Source organism: Arvicola amphibius, chromosome 13, assembly GCF_903992535.2.
Source record: "Arvicola amphibius chromosome 13, mArvAmp1.2, whole genome shotgun sequence".
Lineage (NCBI taxonomy): Eukaryota > Metazoa > Chordata > Mammalia > Rodentia > Cricetidae > Arvicola > Arvicola amphibius.
In genome coordinates, this window is record NC_052059.1 from 44,957,567 (window position 1) to 44,974,641 (window position 17,075).

Below are 17,075 nucleotides of genomic sequence, written 5' to 3' on the forward strand. Positions count from 1 at the left end.
GAGGTTGGGGATGGCCTTATGCCAAGATGGAAGTCAGCAGGGCTGTAGCAGTTAATGAGCTGGAGTCCCAGAGGCTGTCCCCATCTAAGGGAAAGCTAGATTTTGTGAGAGCCTGCCAGGGGCTCAGTGTCTATTCTAACTACACTTTCTAAGCCTGGGAGAATCATCCAAGAAAAGAATTGGAGTTTATTGGGTCCATGTGAGAAGAACGTCAGTCAAAACTCCTCAGACTAGTGAGCCACATACACACTATAATCTCTTGGGTCAGTCAGAGCTAGCCCAGCACTCCACAGAAGATTCGATTACTCCTTCCTTCCTGACACACAGCCATCCAGGTAAGGGGTCCCTTTGCAGGCGGGGGGGGGGGGGGCGGGGAAGAAAGCAATATAAGGTTTTGGCAAGTTACCCAGGTCCTCCCTTTTGTTCTGGGGTTCTGGGCCTGGCAACTGACCCAAGACTTAGAATTGATTAGGAGAGTGTGATAGCCCATTGCTATCATTCGGGTTAGACCTTTCACTTGACCTAAGGCAGGAACAACCAAAGAAGAATATAGTCAACATCTGACCTGCTTTCCAGGAGCATCATAATCAACAGAGTAAACTCTGAAACTTGACTCACCCACCAGCCTGTCAGCCCAGCAGCTTAGCAAGGAGAGCCAGCCCCAGAGAAACCATGGAGAGCTTCTGAGAAGGGCCTTGGGTGATGACTTAGTCATGAGATTGTGTAAGGTGGCACGTCCACAAGGGAACTCAGATTATACAGGGACAGATTATATAGACAGACTGAGGATGGCTTTGACAATATCTTTTTCCTTAGAGCCTCAGGTCTGCACAGGACCCATTTGTAAGAAGATTGATGAGAGACAGGAAAAAAGGCTACTGAGAGCTGTTAATCCAGGGAGCAGGCTCATCCGTGTAATCAGCTCTGATCAGGATCCACAGATAACTCTGCCTGGGGCCACCCCTGTTCCAATCCCACCGAGCTAGTACCAATCCTAGAAGGTCGCAGCTGCCTGGTGAAGTCTGGGTGAGAAGCTGGATGGGAAAACTGTCCCTGGAGCCTATCGTGGGTGTCCTGTAGGCTCTATCAGTGGGTGACCCTACAAACTGCATGCGGTATGGTCGGTGCCCTTGAGGCCAGTACCTGATTCTTAGCTATCATCTCTCTCCAACCTCTGCTAGTTCAATGCCAACAATGAAAGCCTTCTTTCCTCATGTGGAAAAGTTTTGTCCTCTCCCACTCATTTGGGAGGAAGGTGGAAGAGGTTCTTGTTCCAGCAACTTCTGTAGGCTGTCTCATACACAGAGTACTGGAGGCAGAAGTCAAATCAGAGCCCCTTGGAGGAGTGATTACTCGCTATAGCTTGCTCAGCCTGCTTTCTTATAAAACTCAAGACCATCTTCCCAAGAGTTGGTACTGCCCGCAGTGGTCATGGCCCTTCCACATCAATCATCAAGCAAGAAAATGCTCCACAGATATGCCCTGATGGAATCTGACAGTGATGGGGGAAGGGAGAAGCCGGCTGGTAAGAGCTGGTCTAAAAGGAAGACTCTAGTAGTCTCCTCCAGGGCAAGAGACACCCTGAACCATATCCCTGGCTTGCCAAACATTTCTTAACTCAGTGCTGTCCTTGCCAAACCTATATATTGCCCTTACACAGCCTATATGTTCTCCAGTGGCTGCTGGAACTGACGGTGGTATTCCCCTGGACTGGAGAACTTTGTCCCTTGTTGGGTAAGCCTTCCTATGTGGCTATTCTAGTTCTATCATCCAGCTTGTTTCCCTTAGGAGCGTGAGTTACTCAAAAGGAAGGCTAAGCAGTCAGTGAAACAGTCTGTCACTAGGGCTGGCATTGACCCCACAAGAATAGGAGCCCAGGAAACTCTGCCCCTACTGGCCCTGCCCACTTACTTGTAGGCTTTGGGGTTGTAGGTCTTCTCTGCAGGGAAGCCAAACATGCCGCAGACCACGTGGGAATTCTTGGCTGTCCAATGCTTGTCACAGATCTGCTTCCAGGTCTTGCCTTCCTTCACCTCCACATAGCCCTCTGTCACAGGCTTGCGATGGCGGAAGGCGGAAAGGATGGGCCGAATCCGGATGTCTTCCACCTGTATATTTAGGCTCTGTGAAGAGGGAGATGAAGCAGGAAGACAGGGGTTATGATAGGTGCCTAGCCCTGGACAGGTACCAAACAGCAATTACGTCCTCAGGGATCACAGGCTGAGTTCTGCTGGCCTGCTTCTCTGCAGGCTCTGCAAAAGGCCCTGAGCACTCCCAATGGGCACATAGCACTGTTACTAACTGCTATATATCAGAAGGTAGTGTGGTAACAGGCACCAAGGATGACTTGGGGTGCTCAGAGAAGTCGTGAGGAGACCCCAAAACTCCTCTTTTTCCTACAAGAAACCAGAGAACCACAGGCAGTAGATTCTTCCTGCATAGGCTTTAAATATAAAAGCATAAGAAAGAACGAAAGAAAGAAAGAAAGAATTCTTTGACTTTTTAGAAACTCAAACTCCTCTGGATTTTTTGCATTTCACTCCAAAGTGTGTGCAAACATACCAACGAGTATGTAAGTGTACATGTCCGTGTGTGCTTCTCAGACTGGAGCCCTATGCAGTGGACTTTAAGCTACTGATGTCACCAGGAGCACTACCTCACATCATTCCTCCTGTGAAAGCCCCCAGAGGCCCTGCTTGCAGGAAAAGAAGCAAAGCCACCAGTGTTGAGCATGCCATGTGCAGGAGAGCCTCGAACCTGGGGAGCTGTGAGCTAAATAGGGCTGGGGATGATTATTTGGCCGTGGCAAGGCAAGATTCTGAATGTCTAAGAAAGCTACCTTCTAGGAGGGGAGCGGAGAAAAATATATAGCTCAATAGAAACAATTAAGAAAAGAAAAAAAAGCCACCTTCTAATCGTCTGGGTCAGTGGGAATAGAGGTTTGGGTTTGGGTTGGGAGGGACTCACTGGCAGGACTCTGCTGAAGGGAGAAGAAGGCTAGAGGAGAGGGTGGGGGGAGGTGCCTACTCCCTACTTCTGGATATTCTCCTGTGTCCCTGACACTTGGCTGGAATGCCTTTGTGTGCAGAAGTGAGGCCTTTAGGGACCACGCTGAATGCTGAATGAGAGAAATGACTGGAGGGAGGGGCCCCAGGGTTATGTTGACACGTTTCATGCTTCTCCAAGGCACAACCCATCCAGAGACTCTCTCTTCCTGACCCCCTCCCTGGAGACATTGCCATATCTTGGCAACAGTCCCTAAAGGAGTCCCTGCCTCCACCCATCTGCCACAGAACTGGCCGTGGAGAGTCCTTTCTAAAGCCTGATCTATGCTTAATCATCAGTCGGCTCCTTTTCGTCTCTAACATACAGATGTCTTAGTTAGAGATGTCTATGATCTTCCCTGGCTGACTCCAGCTAGTCCTCTGTCCCTAATGATGTCCCTGGCTCCAAATTTACCCTCAGATACTATGAAACACAGCGTATAATAGCAACAGCTGCTAACAGGGCTTCGCCGCGAGGAACTCTATGTCAAGCATTTAGCATGCAGCCTCTTACCTAATCCCTAAACAGAATAATGTGGTTTACCACTACTGTCTACAAATTTATGGATGAAAAAGCTAGTAATTCGATTTTCTTCCTCAGACCACCCTGGGGTGCTGTGTGAGACACACCCTGAGCAAGGCCAGGGATGGAGAGATGGGGCCATAAAGGGCCAAGCTGGTTGGAAGACTCCTATGACCCAAGAGCCCTGTCTGTCCAGCCAGGATGCAAATGAATCAGAGATTGAACAGAGCCATTATTTGGGTGCCCAGGGATTACAGTCTCCAGCCACAGGCTTCAACGTCCAAAGCCAAGCTTTAGAGTCCACAGGTCCTGCAAGGCAGTGGAAAGTATGTGGCCGAGAATAATGACGTTTGGCCCTAGTTCTCTCCAAGCAAAGCGGAAGGAAAGCTACTGGGGCAGGGTTATGTGTTCCAGACTGGATCCTTTACAGCCCTCATCAGCCCACAGGACTCGTGCCACCTGGACACATGGTCAGTGATGAGCCAAGAAGTGGCCCGAGGTTTAATCCAAGCCCATGGGCCAGCCCCCCTCCTGCCTCTTCCCACAGCAGGAGGCCCCTGGCATCCAGTGTGGCTACATCATGCCCAAAAGGAAAGTTACAGCTGTCCTCATCCACCGCAGGCACGGCTGACATAATTCCATTCACAGATCTTTCATTGGCTGTTAGCAGTTGCACAAGCTTACGGATGGGAGCTGTGACCCCTAGCATGGCACTATAGAGAGAGAAGAGCTGGCTGGGAAGCTTGGCAGCTGCCCTGAGAAGGGACCTGCACAGGGCCTGAGGCCACAAACTGCCATACCTGTCCAAACTTTTGCCTTGATATAGGACAAGACATGGCCCATTGGCAGATCTGTGGGCTTCAGGATGGGGAAAGAGAGCCCTAGGGTTGGCCTTAGCTATCACTGTCTTCATTGCTCTCCCAGTTCAGCCCATACATGTGTTTCTATGATGCGGGCATGTATGCATAGTGGTACATGTATATGTGTGTGTAGTATGCATATCTCTCTGTGCTTCTATGTATCCATGAATTTGAATCTATCTTTGTGTATTCGGGAGTGAGTACTGTGTCTATGCATGTGTGTAGAAAACATGTATATGGTGGTCAGGCTGTGTGTGCCATGTGGGTCTTTGCTCATATATGTGCATGGTGGTATATGATGGCCCATGTGTGTCTTTGTATGTGTGGAATGTGCACCTCAGGGATGGAGGGGGAGAAATGGATTCAATCCCTACAACACTTAAAGAGAGGAAGCAGACAGAATGGGCTTTGCTCTCCTTTTTCTGAGGTAAAACACCTTGTGGGACATCCTGCCCAATCCCAGAGCTGTTCAGCCCCAAAGAACACAGAGGTCTACATTTATTATATGCTGGCTGGCCTATTAGCTCAGGCTTCTTATTAACTCTTACATCTTAAAGTAGCTCATAATTCTTGACTGTGTTAGCCACGTGGCTTGGTACCTTTTATCAGTGAGGCCTTCTCATCTTGCTTCTTCTGTGTGTGGCTTCCTATGTGACAACTGCAGACTGACTTTTTCCTCTTCCCAGAATTCTCCTGTTCTCATTGCCCTGCCTCTACTTCCTGCCTGGTCACCCTGCCTATATGTCCTGCCTGGCTACTGGCCAATCAGCATTTTATTAAAACAATACAAGTGACAGGGTACAAGACCATTGTCCCACAGCAACACCTATTTTTACCTGTACAAACAAGTCCTTTTTCGGGGTGGTACTGGGGTGGTTTGAAAGAGAAAGGCCTCACAGGCTCATGTTTGGGTACTTGGTCCTCAGTTGGTGGAACCAGCTGGGAAGGATTAGGGGAAATGGCCACCTTGGAGGAGGCGTGTCCTGGGGGCAGGTTTTGAGGTTTCAAAAGACTCTTGCCCTTCCCATTGAGCCTTCTACTTGTGGATCAAGGTGTGAGTTGATTCTGCTCTCCATTGTCCCTTCTATCACACCTCTGCTCTGCCACCATAGACTAAGCCTCTGAAACCATAAGCCAAACTAAGCACTTTCTTTTAAGAAGTCTGTTGTGATGGGAGCGGTGGAGGGCCGCTTCCCGCCACCCGGCTAGCTTTACACCTGAAATAATTACACAGAAACTGTATTCATTTAAACATTGCCTGGCCCATTAGTTTCAGCCTCTTATTGGCTAATTCTCACATCTTGCTTTAACCCATATTTAGTAATCTGTGTAGCACCACGAGGTGGTGTCTTACCAGGAGAGATCTTAACCTGCGTTTGTCTCGGAGAGGAGAGGCATGGCGTCTGCCTGAGGCGTCTGCCTGACTCTGCTTTCTTTCTCCCACAATTCTGTTTTGTCTACTACACCTACCTAATTTTCTGTCCTATCAAAGGGCCAAGGCCGTTTCTTTATTAACCAATGAAAGTAACACATAGACAGATGACCCTCCTCCATCAAAGAAGTGCCTTGGTATGGTGCTTTGCTGGAGTAATACAGAAGGAACTAAGATGGGTACTGTCCATTTCATTCACCGGTTCGCTTTTCACTCAACAAAATACAGTCTGTTGTTCATGGGCCTTGCCAGACTTCTTCACACCTCTGTACCCTGTTTCTTCTTTAACGGCAACTACTATGGAAAGGCATTGCTGGTCAAGTGTTAGTCAACTGCCCTTAAGGATCTGTCAACAGAACCTTACGTCTATTCCCTTCTTCAGCTACCACACCACCTACAAGATGGCTAATGGTACAGTCCTGCTTATAGGTAAAAACATGAGGAAACTTGGTAAGTTTTGGTAACTTACCAAACTTATTAGTTTATTATACAAACTTATTAATAAGCAGGTCAAAATGAAAATGGAACTGTCTCTAAGGCAGGTTCCATGCAGTGACCACTGGCCCTTGAGGGGTCTCTGCTTTCACGCCACGTTCTTGCCCAACATTGACGTGACTCTAATGCTGCGGATCCTCTGACTCTGACTTCTGGGTGATTCCCCCAGGGCTGCCTGGCACTGCGCATATTAGAAGTTCAAGATAGTCCCCAGCAGGACTGTGAGTCAGAGGACAGTGGACGTGAGGGGTGAGCTGCTCTTGTCCTCAGGCCAGTAGGAAGTGGCAGGCAAGCTTTGGTGGCACGTACTCAGGGCTCGTGCAAGCTCAGCAACATTTGCTTAGGAAGCACATGCCTACAAGCACCGCCTCCACCCTATCTCACTGCTTTGGAATCCCTCAGTGACCACAAGTGGTTGGATTTCCTTTTTCCCAGAACTTGGGTTTCCAAAGAGATTTGTTTAAAATACCAAAGTAAGCAGACTTTTTTTTTAATGTAGGCTTGTTAAAGTTTTGTTGCATGTATTTGTGTGTATGAACATGTGTATGAATGAGTGTTAACATCACAGCACAAGTGTGGAGGACAAAGGAAAGCCCTAAGGACTGAGCTCAGGTTGTCAGCCTTTGAGGCAAGCCCCTTTGCCACTGAGCCATCTCCATGATCCAGGTTTGTAGATTAAAATGAAGCCCTGGAACCGAGAAGCCCATCAATCACCTGGAATGTCTTCAATTCGAACTAATATTTATCTGAATGCTGGTCCCCTTGCCAAAAACAATTATGTCTCAGTACTCCAAATGAGCTGTCCTTCTAGGGTCCTGCCCTTGTCCCACACAGAACGATTCTCCTACCTCTTAAGGAAGCCACATGAGTGACCAACAGGCACTCTCAGGAGAGGAAACCAAGATACAGTGAGCTCAGGGACCGGCCATGCTGTAGCTGCTGGGCTTGTGGAAGGAGAGTAAATGCTAGGAAGGGGACGCCCAGGCTTATGCCACAAGGCTATTTAACAGACACAGCATCTGTTGGTGACTTGTAAATCGTGGAATGTGGCAGTCTGGGATCTCTGCCTATGAGGAATCACCCATTTTGAAAGGCTAGTTAGAAACTGCCTCAGGGTACGATATGAGGAGAGGCACAGCAAGGAAGCACACAACTTGCAGTCAACTCCTTTCTGGAGTAACCAGAAACCCTGCAGCGAGCAAATGGGCTCTCTGTAGGCATCAGAACCAGGCAAATCTTAGCTGGGTGCTTTGTCTCTTCCTTCTGTTCCAGAAGCCATAATTTAAGCTCTTACTGGAAGCCACACTGCAGATGGAGTGAAAGAAATGTCATGTACATCGACATCCTCTTGGGAGGTACCGTTGGTTGGTAAACATGATCACTTGGTCCATCCTCCACTGCTAACAAACGTCTACATCTTGCTCAGAAGGCCCACAGCGTGCCTTAATTTGACTGTTCTTTTGGAAATGGGCTGTCGCGTTCAGACTCATCTTCCTGACCTTTCTCAACATCTCATACCACACAACCCAGGTGCCCACAATCCTTCCTTATACAGACAGAGTGAGCCATCAAGTGAGTCCCACCCGCCCAACTCTGCAGACCACGGTTTCTTCGTCCTTTCTTCTACTCTCTCTTCTTCACTCCTACGGCCCCTTTAGCCCCGGCTATACCTCTTCTTGTCTATTGATTTCCCATCTACACTTCTGTAGCCCAAACAGGTATGCAGGGCAATTGTGGCTATTTAAACAGGCCATTTACATTCTACCACCTCAGTCCCCTAGACGTCGTCTCAGATCCGATCCAGTCCATGCCCTGTCTCTGGTCCAGTGCATGGCCACATTCATTCACAATGACCACAGTATAGTTGTCATACCTTCCTGTGTCTCCCCAGGTCACTGGCTTCAGCCAGCCCCTGAAATTCTCCCCAGCCAATGCTCAGGGTCAAAGAGTCAACTGCTTGATGGATTCATAGATACACTTATTGCTTCATATGTGTTTATACAGTGTTACTATGTACCGGGCCCTGTATAAGAGCCTGAGATGCACAGGTCAACGAGTCATGGAAGCTGTTTGCTGTCATAAGGCTTCTAGTAGAGACAGAGGTGTTATTACATTCATGAAGCACCGTCTCGGCCCTATGCATCTCTTCAGTCTTTAAGAAAATCTATTTACATGTGTGTGTGTGTGTGTGTGTGTGTGTGTGTGTGTGTGTGTGTCAGCTGCTGGGTGTGTGAAAGCCAGAGGTCGATGCCTGATATTTTCATTCTCTTACTTTTTGGGACAGTCTCTCACTGAACCTAAAACCTGCTGATTTGCTGTAGGAAGTCTTACAGCCAGTGGTTTCCCGCCCACCGAGGCGTGGCCTCTTATACTATATATACTGATGTAGAGATTGCGTCCGGCCTCTATCCGGCCGCTCTTTCTGGTTGCTGAATTCGGTTTCTGTTCTCCATTCAAGCAGAGGATTCTGATTTGTGAGTTTACCCCTAAATAACTAACCATCAATTTCTCAATTCTGAGCTAGTGTGGGATTTCTTTTAAGCATCTGTCCACACTGGTTCAGCTATAACAACTGTACAACAAGATCCAGGGACCCTTCTGTCTCCACCCCCGGCATGGGATTATAAACACAGGCTGCCATATCTTTTTTTTTTTAATGTGGGTGCTGGGGAATTAAGCCCCGTTCTTCACGTTTGTGAGGCAAGTGAGCCATCTCTCCAGCATGCCCCAAATATCTCACCCATTTAGATTTGACTTTTTAAAAAATTCCTCCACATCTGCTTTCTGATGCCCTTATGTAGTCTTTGGTTTGTATTGATTTCTCTCTTTCCACATGATTTTTTTAAATCACCCAACTGGATCACAGCTGTGTCTTATCCTTTGACAGGTCTGGTGGTATAGGCTTGTGACCCTAAGACCCAGGAGACCAAGGCAAGGTGATTGTAAGTTCAAGGCCTGTTTGGGTTTTAGAGAGAGGTCAAAGGCAGCCTGAGCAATTGGCCCTGTCTCAAGATAAAGATTTTAACCCAGAAGGGCAGGAGGCAGGGTCTGCAGCAGAAGCCAGGCACATTGTTTAGAGTTACAGCAATTGCTTTGCATGTATGAGGCTCTTAGTAGAAGAAAACAAAGAGAAAAACATTTTTGGAGTTAGTCAATGGTAGCTTTTTAAAAAATGTAACAAGGGTGCAACTTAGCAAAATGTGTTGGGCCCTAAAGACAAAAAAATCATTAGACTCTTTTTAGTCTTCGTATAATGTAGAATAAACAGACAAGCAGTTCTTGCCTCTTGTCAGTCACAACACAAGCATTTCTTGTGGAACCTGTGGACAGACATGGATCTCAGGTTGTCTTCCATCCTCCACATGCATGTACACACACATGTACATGCATGCACACACACCCACACACACACACCTTCATTCCCTACCCCTCCCAGGATCTGACATACGGTTACCGAGCTGAATTACCCGACAAAATCAGACCCTCAGCACAGGCTTATAGAGACTGGGGAGGTGGGTACTGTCTGTGAGTGCTTCTAGACATTGCTGCAGTAGAAGAATCTGCCTAGATTATAATTATCCAGTGCTCACGATTGAATCAGAAACTCGGAGGTTAAGAAGTTGCCAGTAACATTATCTAGCCTTATCACTGACTTCTGACTGGGACCGTGGAACAAAGGGAAAGAAGAAAAGGTGCTTCCATGGTATGTAACTACGTATGATCCATCCATCCATCCATCCATCCATCTATCTATCTATCTATCTATCTATCTATCTATCTATCTATCTATCTATCTATCTACTATCTATCTATCTATCTATCGGCAGAATCTCTCTTGCTCTATGGATCAGGCTGGTCTTGAACTCTCCACCCTCCTGTGTCAGCTCACTGGAAATTACAGGTACGCACCATCTTGCCTGGTTTCACTTCTGTGATTTCCTTTCTTTCTCTTTTTGCAGGGCTGGGGATTGAACCCAGGGCCTCAGACCTGCCGAGCAAATGTTTTACCACTAAGCTACACCTTTAGTCTTCTTTTTACTCCTTATTATGAATCAGGGTGTCACTAAGTTGCCTAGGCCAGCTTTTGACTCATCCTGTAGATCAAGAAGACTTCGGACTTGCAATCCTCCTACCTCAGCCTGCCAAGGAGCTGGGCTCCAAGGCCTGCACCAGTAGGCCCTGTTCATGTCTGTGGTTTCCACTGTTCAGCTGGGCTCCAGGCTGTCCTGGGAGGGAAGGCAGCGCAGTGGGGATGGTGCCGAGAGCTGAACTCACACGGACGCCGCTCGAGGAACAAGCCGGCTGTCTGTCTGGACCTCCTATAAATCAGGAGCCCTGCACCGCTGCTGGAAAAAGCTTTCATTTTCCAGCCTGGAAGAATGTGAGCAGGTAACAGAGGCTTCTTTAGAGTCTAGGCCAACCCTGCTGTGGGCAGGAAGCCGGCGAGACACCTGCTCCAGCCACCAAACCCTTGTGGCCCAGGAGCTTCTCTGGCCTTGCCTGGGTTCCGAGGCCACAGTCTCGGCAAGTCCTAGGCTGGGCCAGACTATACACTACATGTCTTTGATTGTACATAGCAATCATCACCATGGCAACAAAACAACAAGTTTTCAAATCATCTTTCTCCACCGCTAGACGTTGAGCTCAAGAAGGGCATGACTGTCTATCCATCATTCCCTTCCATCCTCGTGCCCAGCCTAGGGCTCAGTGACCACGCACACGGAGAATGAATAAACAGATCCTTCTTACAACAGCCTTGTGAGGACGTGGGAGAGATTCAGTGTTCATTTTCCAGCATGGCGTTTGTACCTGAACTCTAGAGCAGGGGGCAGAGCCGGCTGAGACTCCACAAGCCCTGCCGTGCTCATGTTACCAGACTGCCCTACAGGCCCAGGGAGCAGCGCTGCATACCCAGAGTGGCTGTCCTCACTCAGCTTAGCCCGGCTTCCCAGATGTTAACTTCCCACTTACCTCCTCCATTAATCTCCTCTCCAGACCACCGTTCCGTGGACCAGCCCAACCCACCATGTTCAAAGCTGGAACACATACTGCTTATTTGTTACATCTGAAGCAAAGTATAATGTTTGCACGTTCTAACAACAGCAATGCTATATGTGTTTGCTTCATCTCATGCCTCTTTCTAAGGGATCCATGCTTTGCAAAGGGCTGCATGGACAGCTAGCCAGAACCAAGTTTCCAGATTTGCTGGGATCTGTGCTATTTCAAATATTTGCTTCTGTTTGCCACATAAATACTCTCTGCTTTTCAGACATGATGACCTATTTTCAGCTGAGAAAGCAAGGTTCCTTAGAGCTTATTCTCTTGGGTACCTTATGGTGGCCAATAGTCCTAGCTACATAGAGGCTTTCAGGGGACAGAGCACAGACTATGAGCACGGTGTAAGGCCCTATACGTCTTCCTATGCATGCTGCCAGAGCGGGAAAGAAAGATAACTCTGATCACCTAGCTACAGAGCTCAGCCATCAGAAGGTGCCTTATTCAGTCTTTTCTACTCCTCTCCTGAGAGTTAGGTACAAAGCGTCACCTTTTCTTTTCCAGCAGGGGAGTCGTTCAGCTCTCCTGCAATTAGCTGGGGAGCCTGGTTTATATGGAATCTCCCAAAGTATAGCCAGATGGACATGGATCCCTTTCTTAAACCACCCAGCACACTCTGCCCCTCTGCATGATGCTGGGATCAGAGACAATGAAACCTCCCAGCTGGGAAGTGCCCACTGTGCTGGAAGTCTCTCTAGAGGCCTTTCCCCGGGCTACCAGATGCAGGCAGATAAGGCCACTGCTGGGAGGGAGACATGGAAACATCTGGCGGGGACAGTGACTAATAAAAACCTGGATTCTTTGCCCAGGCACTGTGATTAAAGGAAAAGAGGCTTTTTCAGGCCCCACCATCTTTCCAGAAGGATGTGAGCCTATAAAGTCGGGGGAAATAAATGGCCTTCTCCTGGCTTTGCAGCATCCCCCTGTTGACCCCTCAGGAGGTCCTGGGCTACCACTCTTTTAGTGGTGATACTGAGGCTCGGAATCCCTCACAGAATAGACTCCACCCCTGGGGATTTCTAGCCCATCCTGCTCACTTAATTGCCGCCACACCTAGTTTTATGTGGTGCTGAGGACCGAACCCTAGGTTTTGAGCATACCAGGCAAGCACGCTACAGCTCCAATCCCTTATTTGCTTTTTGCAAAAAAGCCCTTAAGAAATGTGTACAGAAGGCAGAGACTCACACATTTCCTGACCCACAGGCCCCAGCAGATGCCTAGGAGGTACACGTGACCTAGGGATTTGAACCAGTTGCAGGGTTGCTCTGAAAGACATCTGGATTTGTAATCCTTCCTTATCTAATGCTTTTTCCACCCACCACAGACAGGAAACAAAGTGTCCAGGTTCAAGAGGCTCTGAGGTCCAGGGAGGTTTGCTGGGAGCCCTGTTTTCTGGATTTAAAAGTATGTGTGTTGCATATGTCAGCTTTCGTTCTTGTAAAATGTTTTACTTAAAAATTATTTCAATGACTGACCCAAGGTGCATTTGTCTCTACACTGAGCCACATGGATGTTTTATAGTACGATATCAGGGGATCCGAGAAGAGTCAGCCACTCCGGACACAATCCCAAGTCTGTCCCCACAAGACTAGAACCCATGTTTTCAGCTACAAGGTCTGACACTGAGGGCCAACAGCAAGATAAGATGGTACAGCCTACATCAGAAAGAACAGATACCTGTTCAGTGGATTTCTATAGTAGAAAGGTTGTATAGTCATTCATTTTCCCAGAGGATGTCTAGAGTGCACAGAGGTGTCCAAGGATGTGGTCAGAGCAAGTGAAATTCTACCAATTGCACCTGGCATAGTGACTTAGGCCTCTGGAATCCTCCATGAACCAGGTCAATAAGTCAATAATGATAACAGCACCCAACAACCTATCATAAGTCCTTCACAGTCTACAAAGCCTCTCACCCAGCTTATCCGATTCTTCTCCCCTGCAGAGTCCTTAGAACTACCTTGTCAAGGACAGAGAGGCCACTGCTACCATGGTTACTGACTGTTGCCTTGTGTTCTGGTTGCAGTCATCATGAGCCTTGGCATCAAATCTGTGGACTCCTCTTTCTTGTGAGGAAGGGGCTATTTTCCCTCCTCTGAAAAGGGGATTCTGTGCCAAAGAGCCCCAAAGATGTCTCAAGCAGACAAGAAGTCTGGGGAAGACAAATAAGTAAGATCTCATTAGCCACTTTCCTAACTTAAGAACTATGTTTCTCTAACCCTAACCCTAAACCTAATCTCTAATACCTAAACCTAATCCTAAACCCTAACCCCTAACCCTAACGCTAACCCTGAGTTCTTCGGGTAGGGTTAGCAAATCCTGGTTCTAAGAACTAGACATGCTTCTGGCATTCATTGCCGAGAAGATTTCATCCAGACCGGTACAATTTTCTTCCTCTCTCTTCTCGGGGATATCTGGAACCTTCTAGCGGAGATGCCAGCCTGTGGGGGGTCATCTGGACCACTGTGACCTGCCCTGACCTCCGGACAATCAGTGAGGATGTAGAGTCAATACCTAGCTTCCAGGTCAAGGTTGTGAGAGGCCAGGAGAGGGCCTGAGCACACAGCACGCATCCTCTTTGGCATCACGTCTCTGTACATGTGTGACACACACACACACCTCAGTGATGCCTATTTGGCTGGTAGATGCCTCTAACACGAGATGAATGCTTTTCCATAGCTTCTGAGTGAAAGGAGCTTAGAGTTCGGCAATCAGAGAATCCCGCTTCTTTCTCCATATAGGAAACTGATTGTAATACTTCTGGCCGGAGGTCAACCAAGTTCTGCTTGAACTCCTCCATCAGTAAGAAGCTTCACTACACTCAAGGGCAGATGAATCTGTGGTGGGACTCTGCCTCGGCTGAAGCCTGTATCTCATTCATCACCTGCCCCTCTGTCTTAGCTCTCTCTAGGAGCCGGAATAAATGATAAACATTTGTCTCCATGGTAGCACTCCAAATATTTGAAAAGAACCAACAGTTCCTCTCCCCCAGTATCTCTTCTTGACAGAAAAATCTTCATTCTCTCATAAGATATGGTTTCCAGACTTGCCTCTGTCCTGATGGCCCTTCCTGTGGGTGACCTAGTTAGGAGACGGACCCAGAACCGAACCAGTGACACAGAAAGTCTGTGTTGTAGTACACAGTCACCGTAAAAGCAGCCAGATAGCACTACTGATTTACAGTGAGCTTTTAGCCAATCAGCATTTGCAGAAATTAAAGAAAAAATAGCAGTGCCGTTCACACACCCCTCCCCACCCTGTGACTGTGCTCTTGTGCCTGATATCCCTTTCCCACAAACTTGGTATTGGATTGTATAGTGAAAATCCCTCTGACCCCCAAATAGAACACAACCTTACATTTTGAGTAGGTAACTGTCATATTTGAGACCTATTATTTCAAGTTAATGTAGCTTTCCTAAATCTACATTTCATAATTTTATATTCCAGCAGTTCCTCCTAGTTTGATATTTTTCAATCGTTTTCTCGGTCTACATTTTTTTTGTTTCCAGGCACGTTGCTCAGGCAGGACGCACAGACAGGAACAGAGAGGCATGGGGCACCACTGGAGACCGTTCACTGCGTTTACACAAAACTAGTCATCAGCTCAGCTCGGGCATAGTGACCAATAATACCTAATCTAACTGTATTTCCACCAAAGCTATATTTCATTCACTCACCCACAATGATTTAATAGGGGCCATTTCTTTAGTCAAGAGGAATGCTTCCATGACTTCAACTATTGACATGAGGCATTTGGAGAAACTTCCCAGCATCCCACAGGCATCCCGTGTAGGTGGTCTGGGCAGTTCCTGGTCAGACCAGAGCTATGTGTAAGCATGAGCTGTAACCATGAAACCCAGCATGCAGGAATCTTCTTGCAACTCAAGGGCTCTCCTAGGGCATCTTGTAGGGCCGACATGACCTACTTTCAGTGGGTATGGAAGGGAGGTCCCAGAAGACAGCTCATTAACTGAAGGTTCCTGTGTGTCTGTGGCTGGACAAGGAAGCCTCACCCTGGCTTATGTCACCGAGCTGGTCTGCCCAACGGGAAGCCCTTTAAGAAAATGTGCAGTTCAAAGCCAGTGCCTGTCATCTGGCCTGTCATAGCAGATGTCTGCTCTGTAGCCCTCTGGGTGACTGAATTCACCAGGATCTGTGCACTTGGCTTTGGCATGATGCTCCAGCTGTTCTCGTGACACACACATGGTTCTATTCAGCCATTAAGGATTATATTTTCTTTCTGATGGGAGTCCTCAGATCATGGCGGATACAACTTCCCCCAACGAATGTCAAAGGTGAACACTATGTTGCTCATCTTAGACTCTCAGCACTTCCAGAGTAAGAAAGTACTTCCCAACATATTTTTTTGTCAGACTGTTTACCCCTGTTCCCTTTCATTGGGGGCTCTGCTTTGGATGTAACACATTTTGGCTGGGAGTGGGTCTCAGTTGGTAAAATGACTAGTGCTGTGAAGCCCTGGGGTTGGCTCTCTAGCGTCACATAAACCCAATCTGGGAGTGCCAGCCTCAGATCCTAACACCAGGAGATGGAGGAAGGAGAATCCGAAATGGAAGGTCCTCATTCTTGGCTACACGTTGAGTTTCAGGTCAATTCTGGATACCTGAGATCTTGAACACACCCCCAAATTAAGTAAAATAAATAAATAAATGAATTAACTATGTCACATCTTAGCTGCCCTTCATATACTAAATGTTGTAACTAGTACACTGTAGGAGGTCAGCCAGCATTACTTACGGAAGTGCAGCTCACACGGTTCCCTTTTCAGGATTATTTATTATTATTATTATTATTGTTATTATTATGTTGTTATTTTGCTAGTAGGAGATGAATCTTATTCTCTCACAACCCCAAATCGACTGATATTTTGCTCTTTTTTCCTTCAGTTGGCACCATTAATATCTTCTTAGCCACAGATCCCAGGCCTTTCTTCTCTCAATACTCCAAGTGGATAGTCTTGATTCTAGCTGAGCGCAAGGCCACAGAAGATGCCATATATAGGCTCAGTGTCTACAGAGGCAGGGCAATGCCACGGAGGACTGAATGGCTGCTCTGTGTGCTTCTCTTCATGGTACAGTCTAATACTTGACCTTGGGGGCATCTCTGCCTAAGGGAACAGTAATCCCTGGTATCCATTGCTAGGAAGAAGGACATTCAGAAGTAGGAAATTTGTTCACATTTGGTACAACCGTGTGTTGGATGCAGCGATGATTGAGACGTAGCTTCTGTCTTCCAGGAGCTCCTGGTCTTGTAGGAGAGCAGAGCCACATGCTCCGAGAGCACAGGAAAGAGGAGCAGGGCGGTGGGAGTCATGGAAGGGTAACATCTAGGGCGCAGTCTGGGGACATCACCTGGAGCCTAAATGGAAGTGATTTCAAGTCTTTTTTCTTTTTAAGATGGCTCAGCAGTTAAGAGCACTTGCTGCTCTTCTAGACTGCATCAACCCCCAGAACCTACATGGCAGCTCACAACCATCTGTGACTCCAATTCCAGGGGACCCAGAGCTCTCTTCTGGCCTCCTTGAGCACCAGGTACATATGTGGTACAGAGACGCACATGCAAGCAAAACACCCATACACATCATGGTATCCGCTCTCCAGAAATCCTTCAACTTTCCCTCACGTCAAATCTAGCTGGTATTAATCCCCGTA

At 47.6% G+C, this 17,075-nt stretch overlaps 1 protein-coding gene across 1 annotated transcript in view; it reads right to left on the reverse strand.

Annotated features, from left to right (window-relative positions):
* Loxl2 (lysyl oxidase like 2) overlaps positions 1 to 17,075 on the reverse strand; it is an 84,395-nt gene that overhangs the window by 32,973 nt on the left and 34,347 nt on the right. Inside the window, exon 4 of the mRNA XM_038310009.1 lies at positions 1,912 to 2,123. Coding sequence (XP_038165937.1) covers positions 1,912 to 2,123 — 212 coding nt within the window. The remainder of the gene's footprint in view (positions 1 to 1,911; positions 2,124 to 17,075) is intronic.